The 17,148-nt window shown below is 49.2% G+C and overlaps 1 protein-coding gene across 2 annotated transcripts in view; it reads left to right on the top strand.

Annotated features, from left to right (window-relative positions):
- SORCS3 (sortilin related VPS10 domain containing receptor 3) overlaps positions 1-17,148 on the top strand; it is a 410,921-nt gene that overhangs the window by 220,220 nt on the left and 173,553 nt on the right. For both annotated transcript variants that reach the window (XM_033149721.1, XM_033149722.1), the window contains exon 4: positions 16,139-16,297. In XM_033149721.1, coding sequence (XP_033005612.1) covers positions 16,139-16,297 — 159 coding nt within the window. The remainder of the gene's footprint in view (positions 1-16,138; positions 16,298-17,148) is intronic.

Genomic DNA, 17,148 nt, shown 5'->3' with positions numbered 1-17,148 from the left:
ATTTTGCTTTTTTATTTTTTATTTTTAAAAAAGATGTTTCAGGCACAGCATCTGTGTTCTGTTAATGACAATGGGCGGTTGTTTGTGCCAAGCAGAAACGCTCTTCTTTAGCCCAGCGGTTATTCCAGCATCAGGATGGTTTTGCGGCTTTCTGCCTACAAAAATTAAACAGAGGCAGGCAAACCTGGGGAGCATATATTCAAAACGCTGACAAACTGGTTGCCTGCAAGCAAGAGTTTAATGTCCTCTATTTATTCCTGGGAACAAAAGGCATTTATTTCTATCCTGTCTTCTTTATTCATTTTGTGAGATGCTTCTTGCTAATGTAACTCAGCAGTGATATTGTTACAGATATTGTACCTACAAAACTTCTCGGCACCCATTTAAAGAGGCGGACTCAAGTAATTTGCACTTGAAATTTATGTTTGGGTTTTTTTGTGGGGGTGGAATTTAATAAGGCACAAGGAATGGTAATATTGATAGAAATGCCCCTTTATGGTACGACATAACATTCACAGTCAAAAGGGCTTCCTTCCTTCCTTCTTTTCTTTTGTCAAGAGATGTTGTTGTGTGGGCCAATAAGATTTTTAAGCATTTATGTTTGTAATCCAAACTGAGAATGGAAAGGGAACTAGTGGTGATATAATTTTTACAGTCTCTCTGTGTGTAATTTGCTGAGGCTGGGCAAGTGCAGCTGAATTTCAGTAGGCTGTGGGTGGAAGAGGCCCGTTTTTGGGCAGGTCTGTCGGACTCATTGCCCTTTGGCTGTACTGTGATAGGGATGGTGGAGAAAATCTGATTCAGTTTTATGGCAAACTTGCCTCCCATCTGTAATACAGGGATAATAATACGGACTTGCCTTACTGAGTTGTTGCAATAACTACAGCTAGATAACAGAAGAAGCAAAGACTGTGGCCCCATCTGCACTATGCATGCTAAGCATTGTGATACCACTTTAAACAGTCATGGCTGCCCCAACAGAATTCTGGGAAGTGTAGTTTGTTAAGGGTGCTGATAGTTGTTTGAGTATCCCTGTTCCCTTCACAGTTCTCAAAAGTCCCCTGGAAAGAGGGACTGAACTGGGGCTCTGCGAGGAGAAAGAGAGGGCATGGGTTGCCAAATGCATTCGTGACAGAGGGGCTTCTTGAGTCACAGCTCAGTCTCTATAGTCATTTCCAGATGAACAGTTTCTTAAGCATTCATCCTGATTTATTTGCAATGGATTCAAATTATAAGAAAGGAATTTCTGACTAAACATTAGGAAGAACTTTCTGACAGTAAGAGCTGGTTGACAATGAGAAGGGCTGTCTTGGAAGGTGGTTGGCTCCCCTTCATGGGATATGTTTAAATGGAGGTTGGGTGCCCATCTGTCAGGGACTCCTAAGCTGCGATTCTGGCACTAAAAGGGTTGCAGAGTAGATGACCCAGATGATTCCTTCCAACATAGCTGTCAAGTTTCGGATTTGAAAATAAGGGATCAGCAGTCTCACCTATCCCAGGGACAGTCACATGTCTGTGGTGGGCGGAGCCAGAAGCAAAAAGTGGGCGGAGCAGCAATGTAAACTCAAAGCGGGCTTGGGCTCAGAGTGGAGCAAAGAGGAGGGCAGCCAGCAAAGAGGGAGGGCAGCCATGTGCTCTGCGCGATTGAGCCCCATCGTCTTCTTTTCTGATCCCATCAAAACAGGACAGGAAGCAGCAGCTGCTCAAAGGCAGCCAGGCTCCGCCCACCAGCTAACCCTATTGGCCGGCTGAGGGGTTCGGCGGCAACGGATAGGGGCTGATGCAGGGGGAGGAATACACCCCCCTGTAAACACGGGAAACGGCTCCCACTTGCTTTGAGGGCTGAGGCTTTTCTCTCCAAGTAGGCGAGGTCTTCTCTCCCCCCCCCCCAGTCCCTGGCCAGCAGGGGAGGAGCTGCTTCCATTAAAAACGGGAAATTTAAGGGAATTAAAAAATAAGGGAGAGCAGCGGGAAACTGCTTGAAATAAAGGAGAATCCCGGGGAAAACGGGATACTTGACAGCACTGCCTTCCAACTCTGCAATTCTATGATTCTATGAAATCTACTTTAATTGCACAACTTGAACTTGCCTTGTGTGGTTGAATACCACCCACAAAATAGTGACAGCTTGGAAGCAACCTTAGTCAATGTGCTATAATGGAGGGTATGGATTAACAAGCACCTGTCAGTCACAATACTTGGCTTGTGGGTTGCATCTGGTCAAAGGGTATAAGCATGATAGGTCTTCTTATTTGTTCTGCCTTCTCAGTTATGAAAATTGTAACTGAGAGAGGACCTCACAGAGAGGTTTTTTTGCATGCACAAAAGTGGAGGGAAACTTACAGAGATACTTTAATTTTGGACCCAGCATGACCATTTATAGGCAGGCTATACCATAATAAGTGGGCAATCAGTCTATTCTTTTATTGTGGAAATGTACACCTGAGCAAACATGAAAACCATCTGGATTCTTTAAAGAAGGGAACATTAAAATGGATATGAAGTGAGAAATTCGCTTTGCATCAAATGCAAACATCTTGTTGGAGGCAGTTTGCATCTGAATGCCAGTTGCTGGGAATCACAAGTGGAAAGAGTGGTGTTGCACTCAGGTGCTGCTTCCAGGCTTCCCATAGGAATCTGGTTGGCAACTATGAAAACAGGATGCTGAACTAGATTGAACTTTCACCTGATCCAGCAGGACTCTTCTTATGTTACAGTTACAGGTGGGTAGCCGTGTTGGTCTGCCATAGTCAAAACAAAAAAACAAAAAAACAAAAATTCCTTCCAGTAGCACCTTAGAGACCAACTAAGTTTGTTCTTGGTATGAGCTTTCGTGTGCATGTGTGACTTGTGTGGTCTCTAAAGTGCTACTGGAAGGAATTTTTTATTTTATTTTCTTCTTATGTTAATTAGCATATCCCACAAATTCAAATTCAAAATTCAAAAGAAGAAGAAAAGCTGTAAAAACCATGAATTTTAGAAACATGCACTTCAACACTATGCCTTAAAGCAAGTGAACATTTTAAGATCACCTATGGGTGATTCCTGTTTCAATTGGAGTTCCTTGCTCCACTGGAATTGCATCCAGGTATCTAGCATCGCAGTCTAGACCGTGCCCTTGCAAATCATTCACAGAATTTCTGCAGCCAGGATGCAGAAAGGAAAGGGAAACCTTACTCCCTTCAAGTTCATTTTGCAGCACTCTCCCCGCCCCCCCAATAATGTACTTTATATCCTTCTGTAATGGACAGAGAAAAACAATATATAACAAAATGTTCCAGAAAGTAGCAAGGTGAACTATAATTTCCTCTTTAATAAAGGGCTGCCATTTAATCTAATATTATAGAAAATGATTGGATCTTAAAAGGCTATAAATTATATTTGACAATTCTCTGGTGTTCCTTATGGCAATTATAAATGGCGGTGCTGGGCATTGCCAGAGAAGCTGGTGTTTGTTTATTGGCTGCTAATGAAAAGAGATTAATCTAAATCACGAATGGGGTGGATCCTTTGCTGAAGACACCTAATAAGAAGAGGTAGTTTTGCCCTTTGACAAATGTAAAGTGTTGTTTTCCACACATATCTATTTTTTTATTATGATGATTATTTTGGTTCACATATTATTATTTTGGAGGGGGTTGCTGTGGAAAGGGTTAAATGTTATTAAATAGGGAGACAGGCTCTCGCTGCACAGTCTTTTTCTTTACCATGAGCTTTTCCATCTTTGCTTTACAGATGCTGATACCATTTTGATTTTCTTGTGTGAACCAAAGCCGGAAAGGCTCCCTGCTGATTTGTATAATCCAAGCCAAACTGATACCGGTTTCAGTAAACCAAAGATGTTGGGGATTTTGCTCATCACCTGTCATGTCTGGGATCAGATTACCAGAAAAAATGGATACAGCTATGCTTCACGCTCACTCTCCTTGTTGTGCTCAGATGCCTGGGACTCTTATGCATATTCAAGCCAAGCTTAATAGATTAGATTTCCATTTTATAGCTCCTTCCTTGAATAAAGCCACAAGAAGACTCCTGTTCCACCTTCCAGGACCCCCACCCCCTTTCTAGCAGAGAAAGGGGGTGGGGGTCCTGGAAGGAGGAACAGGAGTCTGTTGTAGGTTCTGGAGTGGACTAGTCTGTGATGAACCCCGGGGCATTCTGAAATCAAGGAATTTGATGTTGCACAAATCTTATAGGAAGGTTGTATTGGGATCAGGCTGAAGACTTTGATCAGTTCAATCAGGAACTGAACCAGTGAGTGAAATGTGGTAGAGGTCACTTGCTGTGTGTGTGTGTGTGTGTTTGTGTGTGTGTGTAGCAGCTAATTGGGAATAGCTCAGAAAGCAAACAATGCAGGTCAAACTGAAGTGTCCCATATTATCTACTCAATAGGGATGGGCAAATCTTTCAGTTTTGATTTCTCTCCATTGCTCATTTCCCCAATACAGTAGTACCTCAGGTTACAAACACTTCGGGTTACAGACTCCGCTAACCCGGAAGTAGTACTTCAGGTTAAGAACTTTACCTCAGGATGAGAACCTTAATCGCACGCCAGAGACGTGGCCACAGCAGGAGGCCCCATTAGCTAAAGTAGTACCTCAGGTTAAGAATGGTTTCAGGTTAAGAACGGACCTCCAGAACGAATTAAGTTCATAACCAGAGGTACCACTGTATTAAGTTCACTTCTCCAGATATCTGCATTAGTTCACTTTTTTTTTAGAAGTCCTTATGAAAATTCATCAGGTACTAATTTCTTCTAATATGCACAAATCTGTATGCAACTGTGCCTAATATATAAAGTTTTGCAAAGCAGTTTTCCTGGATATAGTGCATTTTTGTACATTATTTTCATGAATATATGCATGCTTTACCTCAGTATATGCATTTTGTTTTACACATAACTTGGCTGCAGAACTGCATTGCAAAATTCAGAGAAGTGCACATTTTGATGAATGGCTGCCTTTCAGTTTGTGCAATGTTCCTGAATGTGTGAATTGGGGAGTTTTGCCTTTAAACCTGAACTGAACTAAATTTCTCCCTTTTCCTACTCCCATTTACTTGTTCTGGATTAGTGAAAGCTATGCAAGTGTGAATACTGTCTAGATCACACCCTTTTATTATTCAAATTCCTTGGTAAGGCTTTTGAGGGTAACTGGTTGTTACAGGATGATGTGGAAGGTGAGGCTCATCAGAACCTGGGGTGAGGATTATTTCCCTGTTCAACTCAATTAAGGGGAAAAGCTAGGTATTTATACATGCAAGATAATTAGTGGTATTTTTGAAACAGAGAAAAGGAGGGGATGTGAGAAGGGAACTACAGCTGGAGACAAAAATGCAGAAAGCCGGGCTGTTGTAGGCTAGAGGGTTCTGTTGGAGATACAGGTATCTCTGAGAATCTGATTTGTGGCAGTGGATTTATTGGTTGTAGGAATGTTTAACTTCTGCAAACACTGTGAGCTATATTTGCCAATAAACCCATATATTAATGCCAAAAAGAAGAAGAAGAGAGACTGCTGTGATCTCTCCATGCAAAGGAAGCCAAACTCAGCTGTGCTCTGTATCTGGAAAGTCTGATCACTTGAGAAAGTGGAGATTGCACAAGGAATAGACTCACTTTCCAGAGCTACCAGAGAAAACTTTTTTCTTGGTTACTCTTCAGACATGAGTCCTATGTGGTTGCTGCTAGTTGCAATTACTACTAAGGATATGGGGAGACAGAGCCCTTTCATGCTCCCCATTCAGAGCTACAGAAAACAACTTGGTTTCCAGGAAACATCCAGGGAAAGCACATCTTCCCTCAGGATATTATGGAAATATGAAAACTTTGTTCACATGTTTCCCACATCTTCACTGAATATGGAGGCTCAGGAAGATGATCATGGTTCTGGCCTGCCCAAACCTCCACATGTTCAGTGGATTGTCTGAGCAGAGCCAGTGTTTGCAGAAGCTAAAGTACATAAACTAGGCATATGTGATTCAGGACTCGGTCTTCTGAAAAGTCTTCAGCTACATGGAAAGAGCCTAGCCCCATACAACTTGTTCGCCTAAAGTATTTTTGCATGTCTTTGGCTGAATACACAGAGGTAGGGAGCAGAAACAGTGAGCGCCATCACATTCCCCCAGTCACGCTTTTAATCTGAATGTGTGGAGTCCCCTAGAGATACAGCTTGCACAAGTTCCTTTAAGCAGAGTTTCCTGACAAAGCAGCTGCAAAGGGAGATATGCCACACACATTTGAACTATGGGGATTGCAAGACCCCAAATAGCACGACCAGTGCTGTAAAGCTGCAATCCTATTCCCACCTATCTGGGAAGAAGCCAAAAGTGAGTCAACTCATTGAGAAATTTGGATACCCATCAGCTGTACTCTAGAATTAAGGTCCTTAACCTCTTTAGCCAAACTTAGAACAAGAGGAAACCTTTAATCTATAGCATTCTTAACTTGATAACCTTTAGTGAGTGGCAAATCTGTTTCTCCAGAGAATCTTTGTTTTAAAAGTAGCATCCTTCTGAAATGTTTTGCTTTGTGGCAATCTTCCATTCTCTTTCATCTAGTCTGCAGATGTAAGCAAATGTTAGTAATGTGAGATACAGATATCTCTCTTATTCTCTGGATATGAATAAATAGATCGGGAAACAAAGTTAGTCCCAAACAGAAGCTTTCTTGAATCCTGAAAAGGTGATTTAGTCCCCCCCCCCAAATAGGGATTAGAGGTGACAACCTTTTTCTCTTTTATTGTGCAATATAGAAGTCCTTTGGGAAGCAAAAAGAAAGGCTTATTTCCATGGTATACTGAGCTTTTGACACAGCGGCCCCAGAGATGATAGAGGTGATAATTCCTATTGAACTAAGTTTTTGCTGAAGTGAGGCTTTGAGATTCTCAAAGCTGATTTTTAGTGCCAAGCTGAAATGCTGCTAGCCTGATCTTACACTCTGAAGCAACAGCAGGTCTCCACAGACAAAACTGCTTGTGTGCTACGATTGAGCACAAAAAGTACATAATCTGGCACTGGGAAATAAAATTCAGCTTCCTGCAAATTTCAGCTATCAAATAACAAAAAAGGGGAATGTGTCTGAAAATATATGCATGAAAGCTGATCATTCTAATTTAATGGATAGTTCTTCTTACTGCTTGAAAGACCGTGTGAGCAAGGAGTTGCTGAATAAGATAAGAGGTGGAGCTTAGTCACCTACATAGCTCCTTGCTTCTCGCCATGACTATGAAAACTGGAATAAATTATGCAAAATAGGAAGTATTGCAGAATAGATCATGCAAAATAAGACATTATGTAAATTTTCCCTTTCTGTGAAATTTATACCAGCCGTAGAATAAAGCTTTCCTTGTTGCAGAATTTTGGCACACACGATAAAAATCGGTGACTGTGGAGTATTGTACAGACCATTGCAACCATTTAGAGTTAGCTGAAGGGGTCACCTTGACCCTTGTCTCTGTGTCTGCCTAATGACAGTGGTGAATTCCTAGGCAGAATGCTTTCCCCTTTTTGCTATCACCAGTATAAATAATTAGCTGATCTAAGAACAAGCTAGTTTGTTTAGTTTCTTAAATTTCTTCTTCCCAGAACATAAACAGAGTAAAAGCATCCAATCATTGCTGCTGCCCAAATTCCCAGTGTGGTGTAGTGGTTAAGAGCGGCAGACTCGTTATCTGGGGAACCGGGTTCGCGTCTCCACTCCTCCACATGCAGCTGCTGGGTGACCTTGGGCTAGTCACACTTCTCTGAGGTCTCTCAGCCCCACTCACCTCACAGAGTGTTTGTTGTGGGGGAGGAAGGGAAAGGAGAATGTGAGCCGCTTTGAGACTCCTTCGGGTAGTGAAAAGCGGGATATCAAATCCAAACTCTTCTTCTTCTTCTTCTTCCCAGGAAAAGAAAAGTGTATTGGTCTGGCATCAAAATGATGACAGAGTTGGTGCTACATGGGCCTCTCAGTGAAGGGCATTCCATAGATGGAAACTACTGCTCTATGGAGCTCCTTTGGAGCTGGTGCAGAGTAGTTTGTCAGATGACAATCTCAGGGTCCATGCAGGTTTGCATGAGGAGAAGTGATGTCGTGAAGAATATCCTTGTGTTAGCCAAGAGATGTCAGTGTCAATCATGCTACCACAAAGGGCTTGCCAAAGGAACTAAGTTTGGAATAAAACATTTTAGTGTACAGTATTTAAGGCCTTATATATAGTCAATTGATAAGATAAGATTTCTTTATTGTAATTGTACAAGTACAACATTGTACAAGTGCAACGAAATTGGATGCCATCCCATAAAACAAAACAAAAAAACAGCACAAAAACCCACGTTGTCAGCCACACATGCACATACGTACACACCCATCACAACTCTCCAAGTTCATATTATCTGGTTACAGTATTTAAGATGGTTATAGCTCTTGGGTAGAAACTATTCTTCAATCTATTTGTTCTTGATCTAATTGTTCTATGTATCTTGCCCGAAGGCAGTGGTGCAAAAAGACTATATCCCGGGTGAGATGGATCCTGTAAAATATTGTTTACTTTTTTAAGGCAACGGGAACTGTATAGTTATTCCAAAGATGGGAGAGGATGACCAATAATCTTTTGGGCTGTGGTTGCATGTCGAGGTTACCGTCCCAGCTCCCCCCAGTAATTCAGACATGACACATTATTTTTGGTTTGGGTTTTTGGCATAATTTTGGCCACAACTTTATTTAAATACAGCCAATGTGAGTGGTTGCTTAGGCATTGGACCCGACTACTGTCCCCCCAGCCATGGGACAGCTGACATTCGCTTTTGAGGACGAAGTCAGAAAGGGTGAACACCTAAGGCAGAAGCGGAGTCGGGCAACGACCCAGGCTTCTCCCCCAAATGCTCCCTAGGACTCCGCTTGGCCCAAGCCTCCCACCACTGGGTATGGACAAAAGCAGAAAGAGTCCCTGGATTCTTTTAACAGAATACCCTTATTTTCAGGGGTAGGCCCAACCAATTTCCTACCCCTGCCCCGCGCATTCAGAGGTAGGCCCAGCCTATCCATACCTCTGAAGCAGCGTTACTAGGGGCAGGCCCAGCCTATCCTGACCCCTAGTGCAAGCAAATTTATACCAATGCCTAACCGCCACACGAGCTACCCCAAGCTCGCCGCCAACCGCTCACAGTCCCAATCCTACCTTTAGTCCCTCCGCAATATCCTCCAACCAGATATCGCTCCCCCGGGGAGAAAGGTGGACTCCATCAGCCCGATAGAGCTGACCTGCCCAAGCATAAATCCTGGGGTGCCTAATAGCGACCCCCCCAATTCCAGGACCCTGGCAGAAGCTACCGCGTTGACACGCTTCCTGGCCTTCTCCGTACCCTGCGGGCGGAAGCTGCCCCGCCATACCTGCCTCTGGAGCCAATGAGACCAAAACAGCTTACAATCAGGCACCAGCGACCTCAAAACCCCCAGATCCCTTTGGATTGTGGAACGTAGAGTAAGGCAGTCCAAAGCTGGCAAATCGTTTTCCCCCAAGTGCACCACGATGGCGTCAGGGCGGGCCTCCCCATTCAAACGGTGCTGGATTAAAGGTAACAGTTCACACCAGCGCATGCCCCGCCTGGCCATCCAAGAAACCTGCACATGTGGAGGGAAGCCAAGGCCTGCTCCGAGACCAGATTCCTCTGCACGAACTCCAGCCCAATGGACAATGCTGTGCCCCACAATCCAAATCCGGGTGGCCGCTACACCTGGAGGGGTCAAAAGAAAAAATGTAAGTTCCGGAATTAACGCCGCCTCCTCACGTAGCCTCTGTAAGCCTCCGACTTCCAGCGACCCATGTTCTTAATCCGCGCTACAGACAAACCCCAATGTGCGGCCGTGGTCGCGGCCCCAATGCGGAAGGAATGGGGGGCAAATCCGACTGCCGAAACGCCGCAGGCAGAGATTGCTTTGCGCATTACCCTAGAAAACTGCTGGCGCGTCAAGGGCTGCCCGTCAGCATGGATCAGCAAGGGACCCTCGCCCGAGGGCCTGACTGCGAAATATCTGGCCAAGTCCTTCACAGGACAAGGCCCGCCCTGCCCTGTGGCTGGCAATGCCATGACCGTACCCCTTCCCAACTGGTCAGTTTTTGAGCTACGAATTGTCAATGTCACCTCAGCGTCAGATAGGCTGGCGTCCTGATAGAGCAAGCCCCTGTTAAGCCCGGTTGCGAATGTTTCCAAGAGCACTTCTCCAATCCGCAACGCACCAAAAAAGGTCAAGGAGAAGGCTGCAGCAAAAAGCCGGGCCTCATATTTAGACCAGCAAATAGAACGCAAAGCGGAACGCATGCTGGTAAGCAGCTCAAATGAAATGGGCCGCCTCGCGGCCACCTGGGGAGTGTGAAGCCTGCCCCAGCCTTCTAACGCTCTGCGGACCACAAATTTAGCGCAGGGGTCCGAATCAAAAAGGGCCTTAGAGAAGAAGGAAATAGCGGCCGCCTGCAATTTTAAAGTCCTAGCCGCTCTCCCCTGTTGGAAAAGGTGCGCCAGATACTGCAGCACCTGGGAAGATGATGGGCGCAACTCCACCCCCACAGCCACCGACTCTCGGCGAAATGCCAGGAAGTCCTTCCAGGCCTTGTCGTATGACCGAAGGGTGGAAGGGGAAACAGATGCCGCTACTCCCTGCCAAACTACGTGCTGCCAATGGTCCACAGGTATGCCGGGAAGGGTTCCGGGAGAAGCTGCGCGTCCGGGGCGAGCGACCTGAAGCGTTCCATCTGGAAACGGGACAGGGCGTCAGCTATCTCGTTAGTGACCCCAGGCACAAACCGAGCCGAAAATACAATATTGAACCTGAGACAGTGAAGCACGAAAGCCCTGAGGAGGGCCGATACCCTGGGCGAGCGCGAGGACTGCTTTGCGAGAATGGTCACAACCGCCTGGTTGTCCGACCAGAAGCAGACACGCCGGTCCCTGAAGTCCTCGACCCAAATATGCACGGCAACGGCTATGGGGAAAAACTCCAAAAAGGTTAGGTCACGCGTGACTGCCTCCCCTAGCCAGGTTGCAGGCCATGCCTGCGCGCACCAGCGGCCATTCCAGTAAAGGCCGAAGCCCAGGGACCCTGCTGCATCCGAATGCACCTGGAAGTCGGTGTGGAGGTTCCACACATCCTGCCATAGTGACACTCCGTTGAATTCCTCCAGGAATTGCAACCATACCTTCAAATCAGCCTTCTCTTCCTTAGGCAGTCTGCGCCTATGGTGCGGGCTGCGCATTCCCGCTGTCAGCCTATACAAGCGAGAGCAGAACGGTCGGCCGGGAGCCACCACCCTACATGCGAAATTAAGGTGCCCCAACAGTGACTGCAGCTGCCGAAGAGTCACCTTCCTCAAGGGAAGGAGGTCAAGAATGATCCCTCGTAACGCCGCCAACTTCTCCTCGGGTAAGCGGGACGTTTGGGACACTGTATCCAATTGGATACCCAGATAGGTAAGCTGAGTTGCGGGGCCCTCCGTTTTGCCAGCGGCGAGAGGCACTCCCAACTCCTCTGTCAGGGCCTGAAAGGCCCTCATGAGTGTCAAACAGTCTCCTGACTCCCCCGATGACACCAGCAAAAAGTCATCGAGATAATGAGTCACCCCTGATAACCCTGTTTTGTAGCGGAGGGCCCAGTCCAAAAAGGTGCTGAAGCACTCAAAGGCCGCGCATGCGACCGAGCATCCCATCGGCATAGCTTTGTCGAAATAGTAAGCCCCCTCAAAACGAAACCCCAGGAGCCAGAAGTCCTGCGGGTGAATGGGTAACAGCCGAAATGCAGACTCAATGTCGCATTTAGCAAGCAAGGCCCCGGGGCCGAATTTTCTGATTAATTTAATAGCAAAGTCCAGCGAAGCATATTTCACCGAGCACAGCTCCTGGGGAATTACGTCATTTACTGACGTGCCTCTGGGATGAGATAGGTTATGTATGAGGCGAAACTCCCCCGGGGCTTTCTTGGGCACAATCCCTAACGGGGAAAGGTGCAAATTCTGAAACGGGGGGGCCTCAAAAGGGCCGCCCATGCGACTCAGCGCCAATTCCTTTGCAATCTTTTTCCTGGCCACTTCATGCATTTCACGCACCGACTTTTGGTTAGGGGGGTTCCGTGCCACGGGTAACGCAGCAACCGGAACCCTAAATCCCTGAACAAACCCATCCCGCAGATAGGCCACTGCAACCGCATTGGGGTAAATGTCCAGCCAATGCAGGAGCGCCGGTATCTTAATTGGGGAGAAGGCCAGGGAGGAGAGGACGCTACTTGCTGCCCCCGGCGCCTGCGGGGGAGGGGGCAGGCTTGGCTGCCTGTGAGGCCCCCCCTCTCCCGCCTCGAAAGGGCCGCTTCCCACCAAAGCAGTTGGAGGCGGGGTGATTCCCCCCGCACTTGGAACACCCGTGCCAGTACTTGCAAGACTGCCTTTGGCAGGACCCTTTATTAAAGTCCCAACAGGATAGCCGGCGGGTCGCCTTCGACGCTCCCGCCTTCTGCTTGGGTTGTTCCGCCGGTGACTTTTCAATGGACGGGCCCACATGCGTGGTCCACAGGTCCAGATCCCTGCGGTCCCAACGAGCAGTATGTATCCGGTGGGCCCTACGCCTAAACTTCTCATCGTAAGTGATTGCCGCTGCCTCGCCGGCCATGGAGTAGGCCGAGCGAACAATGGACTGGTAAACTAGCAGGTGCAGAGCCCTCCGCGGATAAGCAGCTGCCACCACGCCCGCGTATTCCTGAAAACAGTCCAGCCAGCGTTCAAACGTCCGCTCGACCCTGTCCGAGCCGGCGCGCTTTCTGGATGCAGAATCCGACCTGGCCTGACCAGCCTTCTCATCGGCCGGGGGGGCTAGTTTGAAAATATCGACGTAGCGGCCATCTAGAATCCTGGCACGCATCTTAGAAGACAGGTGGCACCCCGGGACTATGTCCCTCGCCTTTTTCGTGGACACGGTCACCTCCGGGAGCAGAACCCCATTGCGGCAATCCTGAATGGCACCATAACGCGCCCTGTGCGAGTTAGCCCTACGCTGCCATGCCCATTTTGGCAAACCCGGCACTGATTCCCCAAAGCCCCAATAAAGGCCCAAGGGGGAATCGGATTCGTCACCGGAGCTGTCCGAAGACGTACCTGCCGAAGAAGACGAAGTGTCCCCTTTGCGCCGCTTAGCACGCTTCCCGGCACGCCTGCCTCGCCGACGCTTTCCACCCGAGGAAACTTTGGAAGGCACCGGCAGGCTGTCCTCGGCCGAGGATTCAGAAGACGGGTCCTGCACCAATGCGTCTGCGATAGACTGAGAAGAGACAATAGGTGAAATAACCACACCGGGAGCAGGTGCCGGGACGACTCGCGCCGCCCGGCCTGCGCGGGGTGTGGTGGACCTCCCCCGCCTTCCCCTCCCCTTTCTGGCGGTCGGCGATGGTGATGCGCGTGCCGCCGCGCGGGTCGCAGGGCGGGATGCAACCGGCGCCTGTTGTGACGTGGCGCCCTCGCCCTCTTCGCTGGACCCTGCCGAAGTGGGGGGGGGAGGCCGCCGCCCGTCGAGAGGATGCCGCCCGGCCCCGTCCGCGGTGGGCTGGGCGTTGCAGCAGGCCATCCAAGCCAGACGCCAGGCGGGCCAGAGCCTCGGGGTCGCCTGCCAAGCTAGCGACGAAAGACTCGACCCTTCCCGCCGGCCGGGCGGGAGCCTGGGAGCGCAGTGATTGGGATGGGCCCCTGATCACCCTCTTCGATGGGGTAGAGGTTGCCGGGCGGGCCGCCTTCTTCTTCGGAGCCATCTCTGCTGCAAGAGAAAATCACACGTAAAAGAAGCGGGCTCCCCGCACCAGGCTCCGCTCCTGCCCGCAAAAGGCGCTTGAGATTAACAACCAGTGGGGGGGTGCCCGGATCCGGACACCTAAAATGGCCACCAGCACAAAATGGCCGCCTGAAGACTCCGGCTATCTTTTCAGCTTCCACTGGCCCCTAGGCCTCAGGCCCCGTCTGGGAGGGGGCCGGGGTGCCGAGGCCGCTGCCCTTGGGCCCGCCGATGAGTAAGCGCCCAGCGTTAGGAACCACCACTGACCCCCGGGGGTTCCCGACCACTAGGCCCTGGACTGGAGGCCGCTAGGCCCCAAAACAGGCTGGGCCTACTAGGCCCCTGAAGCCCCAGGGGCTGCGGCCACCCTCAGCCAGGGAGCGGGTTGGGGATGAGTTAACTGAGGCCTGAAGGCCTCCCGGGGGGGGGCGGTGAATCGCGCCCCGCCGCAGGACGGGCCCACCGCGCGGAGAGCGCGCCCGCAAGCCCGCAGCCCCGGAGGCGCTCCCCCACGCCGCGAACGGCCGGCGTCGAACGGGGGAAGCCCCAGGGGAAGCTGCCTGCGCCGGCCGGCAGCAACTAGGCCGGCCCCGGCGTCGCAGCGAGGGCCGGGAAGCAGCCCCGGGCGCGCTCGCCGAGGGGAAAACGAGGAAGGGCCTTGAATAGCGCGGCGGGGCTGGCAACGCGGTGCCCACGCGCCGCGGGGGAGGGCGGCCAGGAAGGACGCCCCCGCGCTCGGCCGCGGCCGTTAGCGCGCGCCTCCCACGCCTGGGGAGACTAGGGCGCGGCGAGAGGCCGGCACGGGCCGAGCACAAAACGAAAAAACGGCCCGGGGGGCCCGCGGCGCCGGAACGGAAGCCGGCGAAGCCGCGCCCACGCGCAGCGGCGGGCGGCCGAAAGGCAAGCCCCTAAGCCTGTTGCCGCCGCTGCAGCGCGCGCCGCAGAGCACCGGGGCGAGCTAACGCCCGAACGAGGGCGAAAACAGCGGGGCGAGGCCGCGATCCGGCCGAGCGGCGGCCCCCTCACCCTGCAGACAACGGGGGGGGGGGGCGGGAGAACGCCAATCGATCCCCCCCGGAGCGCGGGCCCTGCCGCCCACGAGGCCTCGCAGGGATCAAGCAGTCCCAAAGGCCAGCTCCGGCACGGCCACCGGAGGTGGGGGAAGGTCGGGCGGAGCCCGGTGGGTCCCAAAAACCCCCACCCGAAGCTGTTGAAAAGGGGGACTCACCACCGTACGGCCGGGAGCGATCCGATACGGCGTGCGGGGGGGGGCAGGGGGGTAGGGGAAAAAGGGGGGGAAGAAGGGATCAGGAAAGGAAGCTTTTTTTTTTTTTTATAAGGGGTGAAGGTTAGCTAGATGGAAGGGATGAGTTCGAATGAACTCAGGGGAAAACAGGGAAGCAATACAACCGTATTGAGATGCTCCTTCTGCAGCGCTCAGCGACAGACACCAGATCCGTTGCACACCGCAAAAGTGAAACCAAAGTTTCACAAACTTAGGTTTTAAAGGCAAGAACTGTCAATCAACCAACTAGCAACATGCTAAACTCCCCAGCAACTTGCCTCAACCAATCCTAGCTGTGGCCAGCCCAAAACACCCTCCCATTAACTTGGAGCTGCTCCTTTAACCCTTCTGCAACCCGTGCTCTCTTCGATGGGAGAACACGCTTTATGACTTTCTGGAGTACCTTCCTCTCCCTGGCTGTGCAGCTGGAAAACCAAGCAGAAATACAGTATGTAAGAATGCTCTCTATGGAGCCTCAGTAGAAGGACACCAGCAGTCTCTCACTCAGATTGTTGTTCTTCAAAAGTCTGGGGAAATAAATTATCTGCTGGGCCTTCTTTACCAGAGCAGTAATATTTGCGCTCCAAGTCATACCCTTTGTCATATTTGATATTGACACTATTATCACTTCAGATGCAGAGTTCAACATTTCAGTGTGGAATATGAAAATCATTCACTGGGCAAAATGTTTAAACCAGAAGTGGGGTGCATCTTTCCGCCTGAGGGCCACATTACCTCACAGAGAACCTTCTGGCAGCCACATGGCAGGTGGTGGGTAGGGCCAGAGACAAAAGTGGGCAGGGCAATGGATGTGACTTACCTTTGCACAGTTCTAGCCACACAAAAGCCATAGGGTCTATACATCCACCCACCCCTCTCCACCATTCATTCAAGCAAGAGTTCAATGATGCATTCCAACTAGGCAATGTAACTTATATAGGGACAATTCTTACATGTAATGTAACTATATAGGGGCAATTCTTATCACATGATAATAATCTCAGGTTAGTATCAGATATGTAGTTAAGCCTATTTCCACCTTTATCTTGTCTTTTCTTTCTTTTTATATAGATAATGCTCTTGAGTGATCCTGAGATTGAAAGTAGCATACTGATCAGTAACGACGAAGGCGCCACCTATCAAAAATATCGGCTCAGCTTCTACATCCAGAGCCTGCTGTTCCATCCTAAGCAAGAGGACTGGATTCTAGCATACAGCCTTGACCAAAAGGTACAATGCTCATGGTATATCTTTGCCCCATTTCAGATGAGGTGCTACACCAGTGTTTAGTGCTACATGCACTAGAAGCAGTAAGCGTTAGGCGCAAGTGCTCTCTCTTCTCTGGTTTGATAGGAAGCATTTAAATTGTGAATTGGAGTCTGGAAACATCTCATCAGCCCCAGCTAGCATGACCAATGACTAGCCACTGTAGTCCAGGATTATCTGGAGGGCCACAGGTTCCAACCACTGTTTAAAATACAGTTTGTTGAAACAAGCCAGGGTCAAAGCTAACCTATGGTTTGATCCTGGCTATCAAATCATGGTTTAGAGTTTTCCCACATCAGACCAAACAACGAACTCTGGTTCGTTTAAAACAGGGAGTGAAAGCTTCTGATCACTTCCTTTTGGCACATTGGAAGTTGAGAGAGAAGAAGGAAGCAGTGCCTGAACTTTAGGCCGTTGTTGCTCATTCATTGTATACATACTATTTGGTGAATAAATATCTATACAGTCTGGAGAATCTGTACTGTCTAGTGATGGCAATTCATGCACAGAAAGTTTTTCTTTTTGTGGATCATCTGTATCAGGTACTCAACAGGTTGCTACAAAGGAAAAGGAGATTGCATCCAGCAATGGGACAAAGCTCCATTGGTTAACACATTCATATCCAAATGCACCAGCTTATTCTGATTGGATGAACATGCATTCACCAAACTTTATTTTTTATAATAATTTTATTAATTTTTCATTAATACTAATCCAATATAAGCCACATTGATACAATACCAAATCATAATACAATTAAAAAAGCCAATTATTCCATTCCAAATTAAACATTTTTGGGTGAATTCCCATGTTCT

Source organism: Lacerta agilis, chromosome 5, assembly GCF_009819535.1.
Source record: "Lacerta agilis isolate rLacAgi1 chromosome 5, rLacAgi1.pri, whole genome shotgun sequence".
Lineage (NCBI taxonomy): Eukaryota > Metazoa > Chordata > Lepidosauria > Squamata > Lacertidae > Lacerta > Lacerta agilis.
The sequence above is the reverse complement of the archived record's forward strand: the minus strand, read 5'-3'. Positions and strand labels throughout refer to the sequence as shown.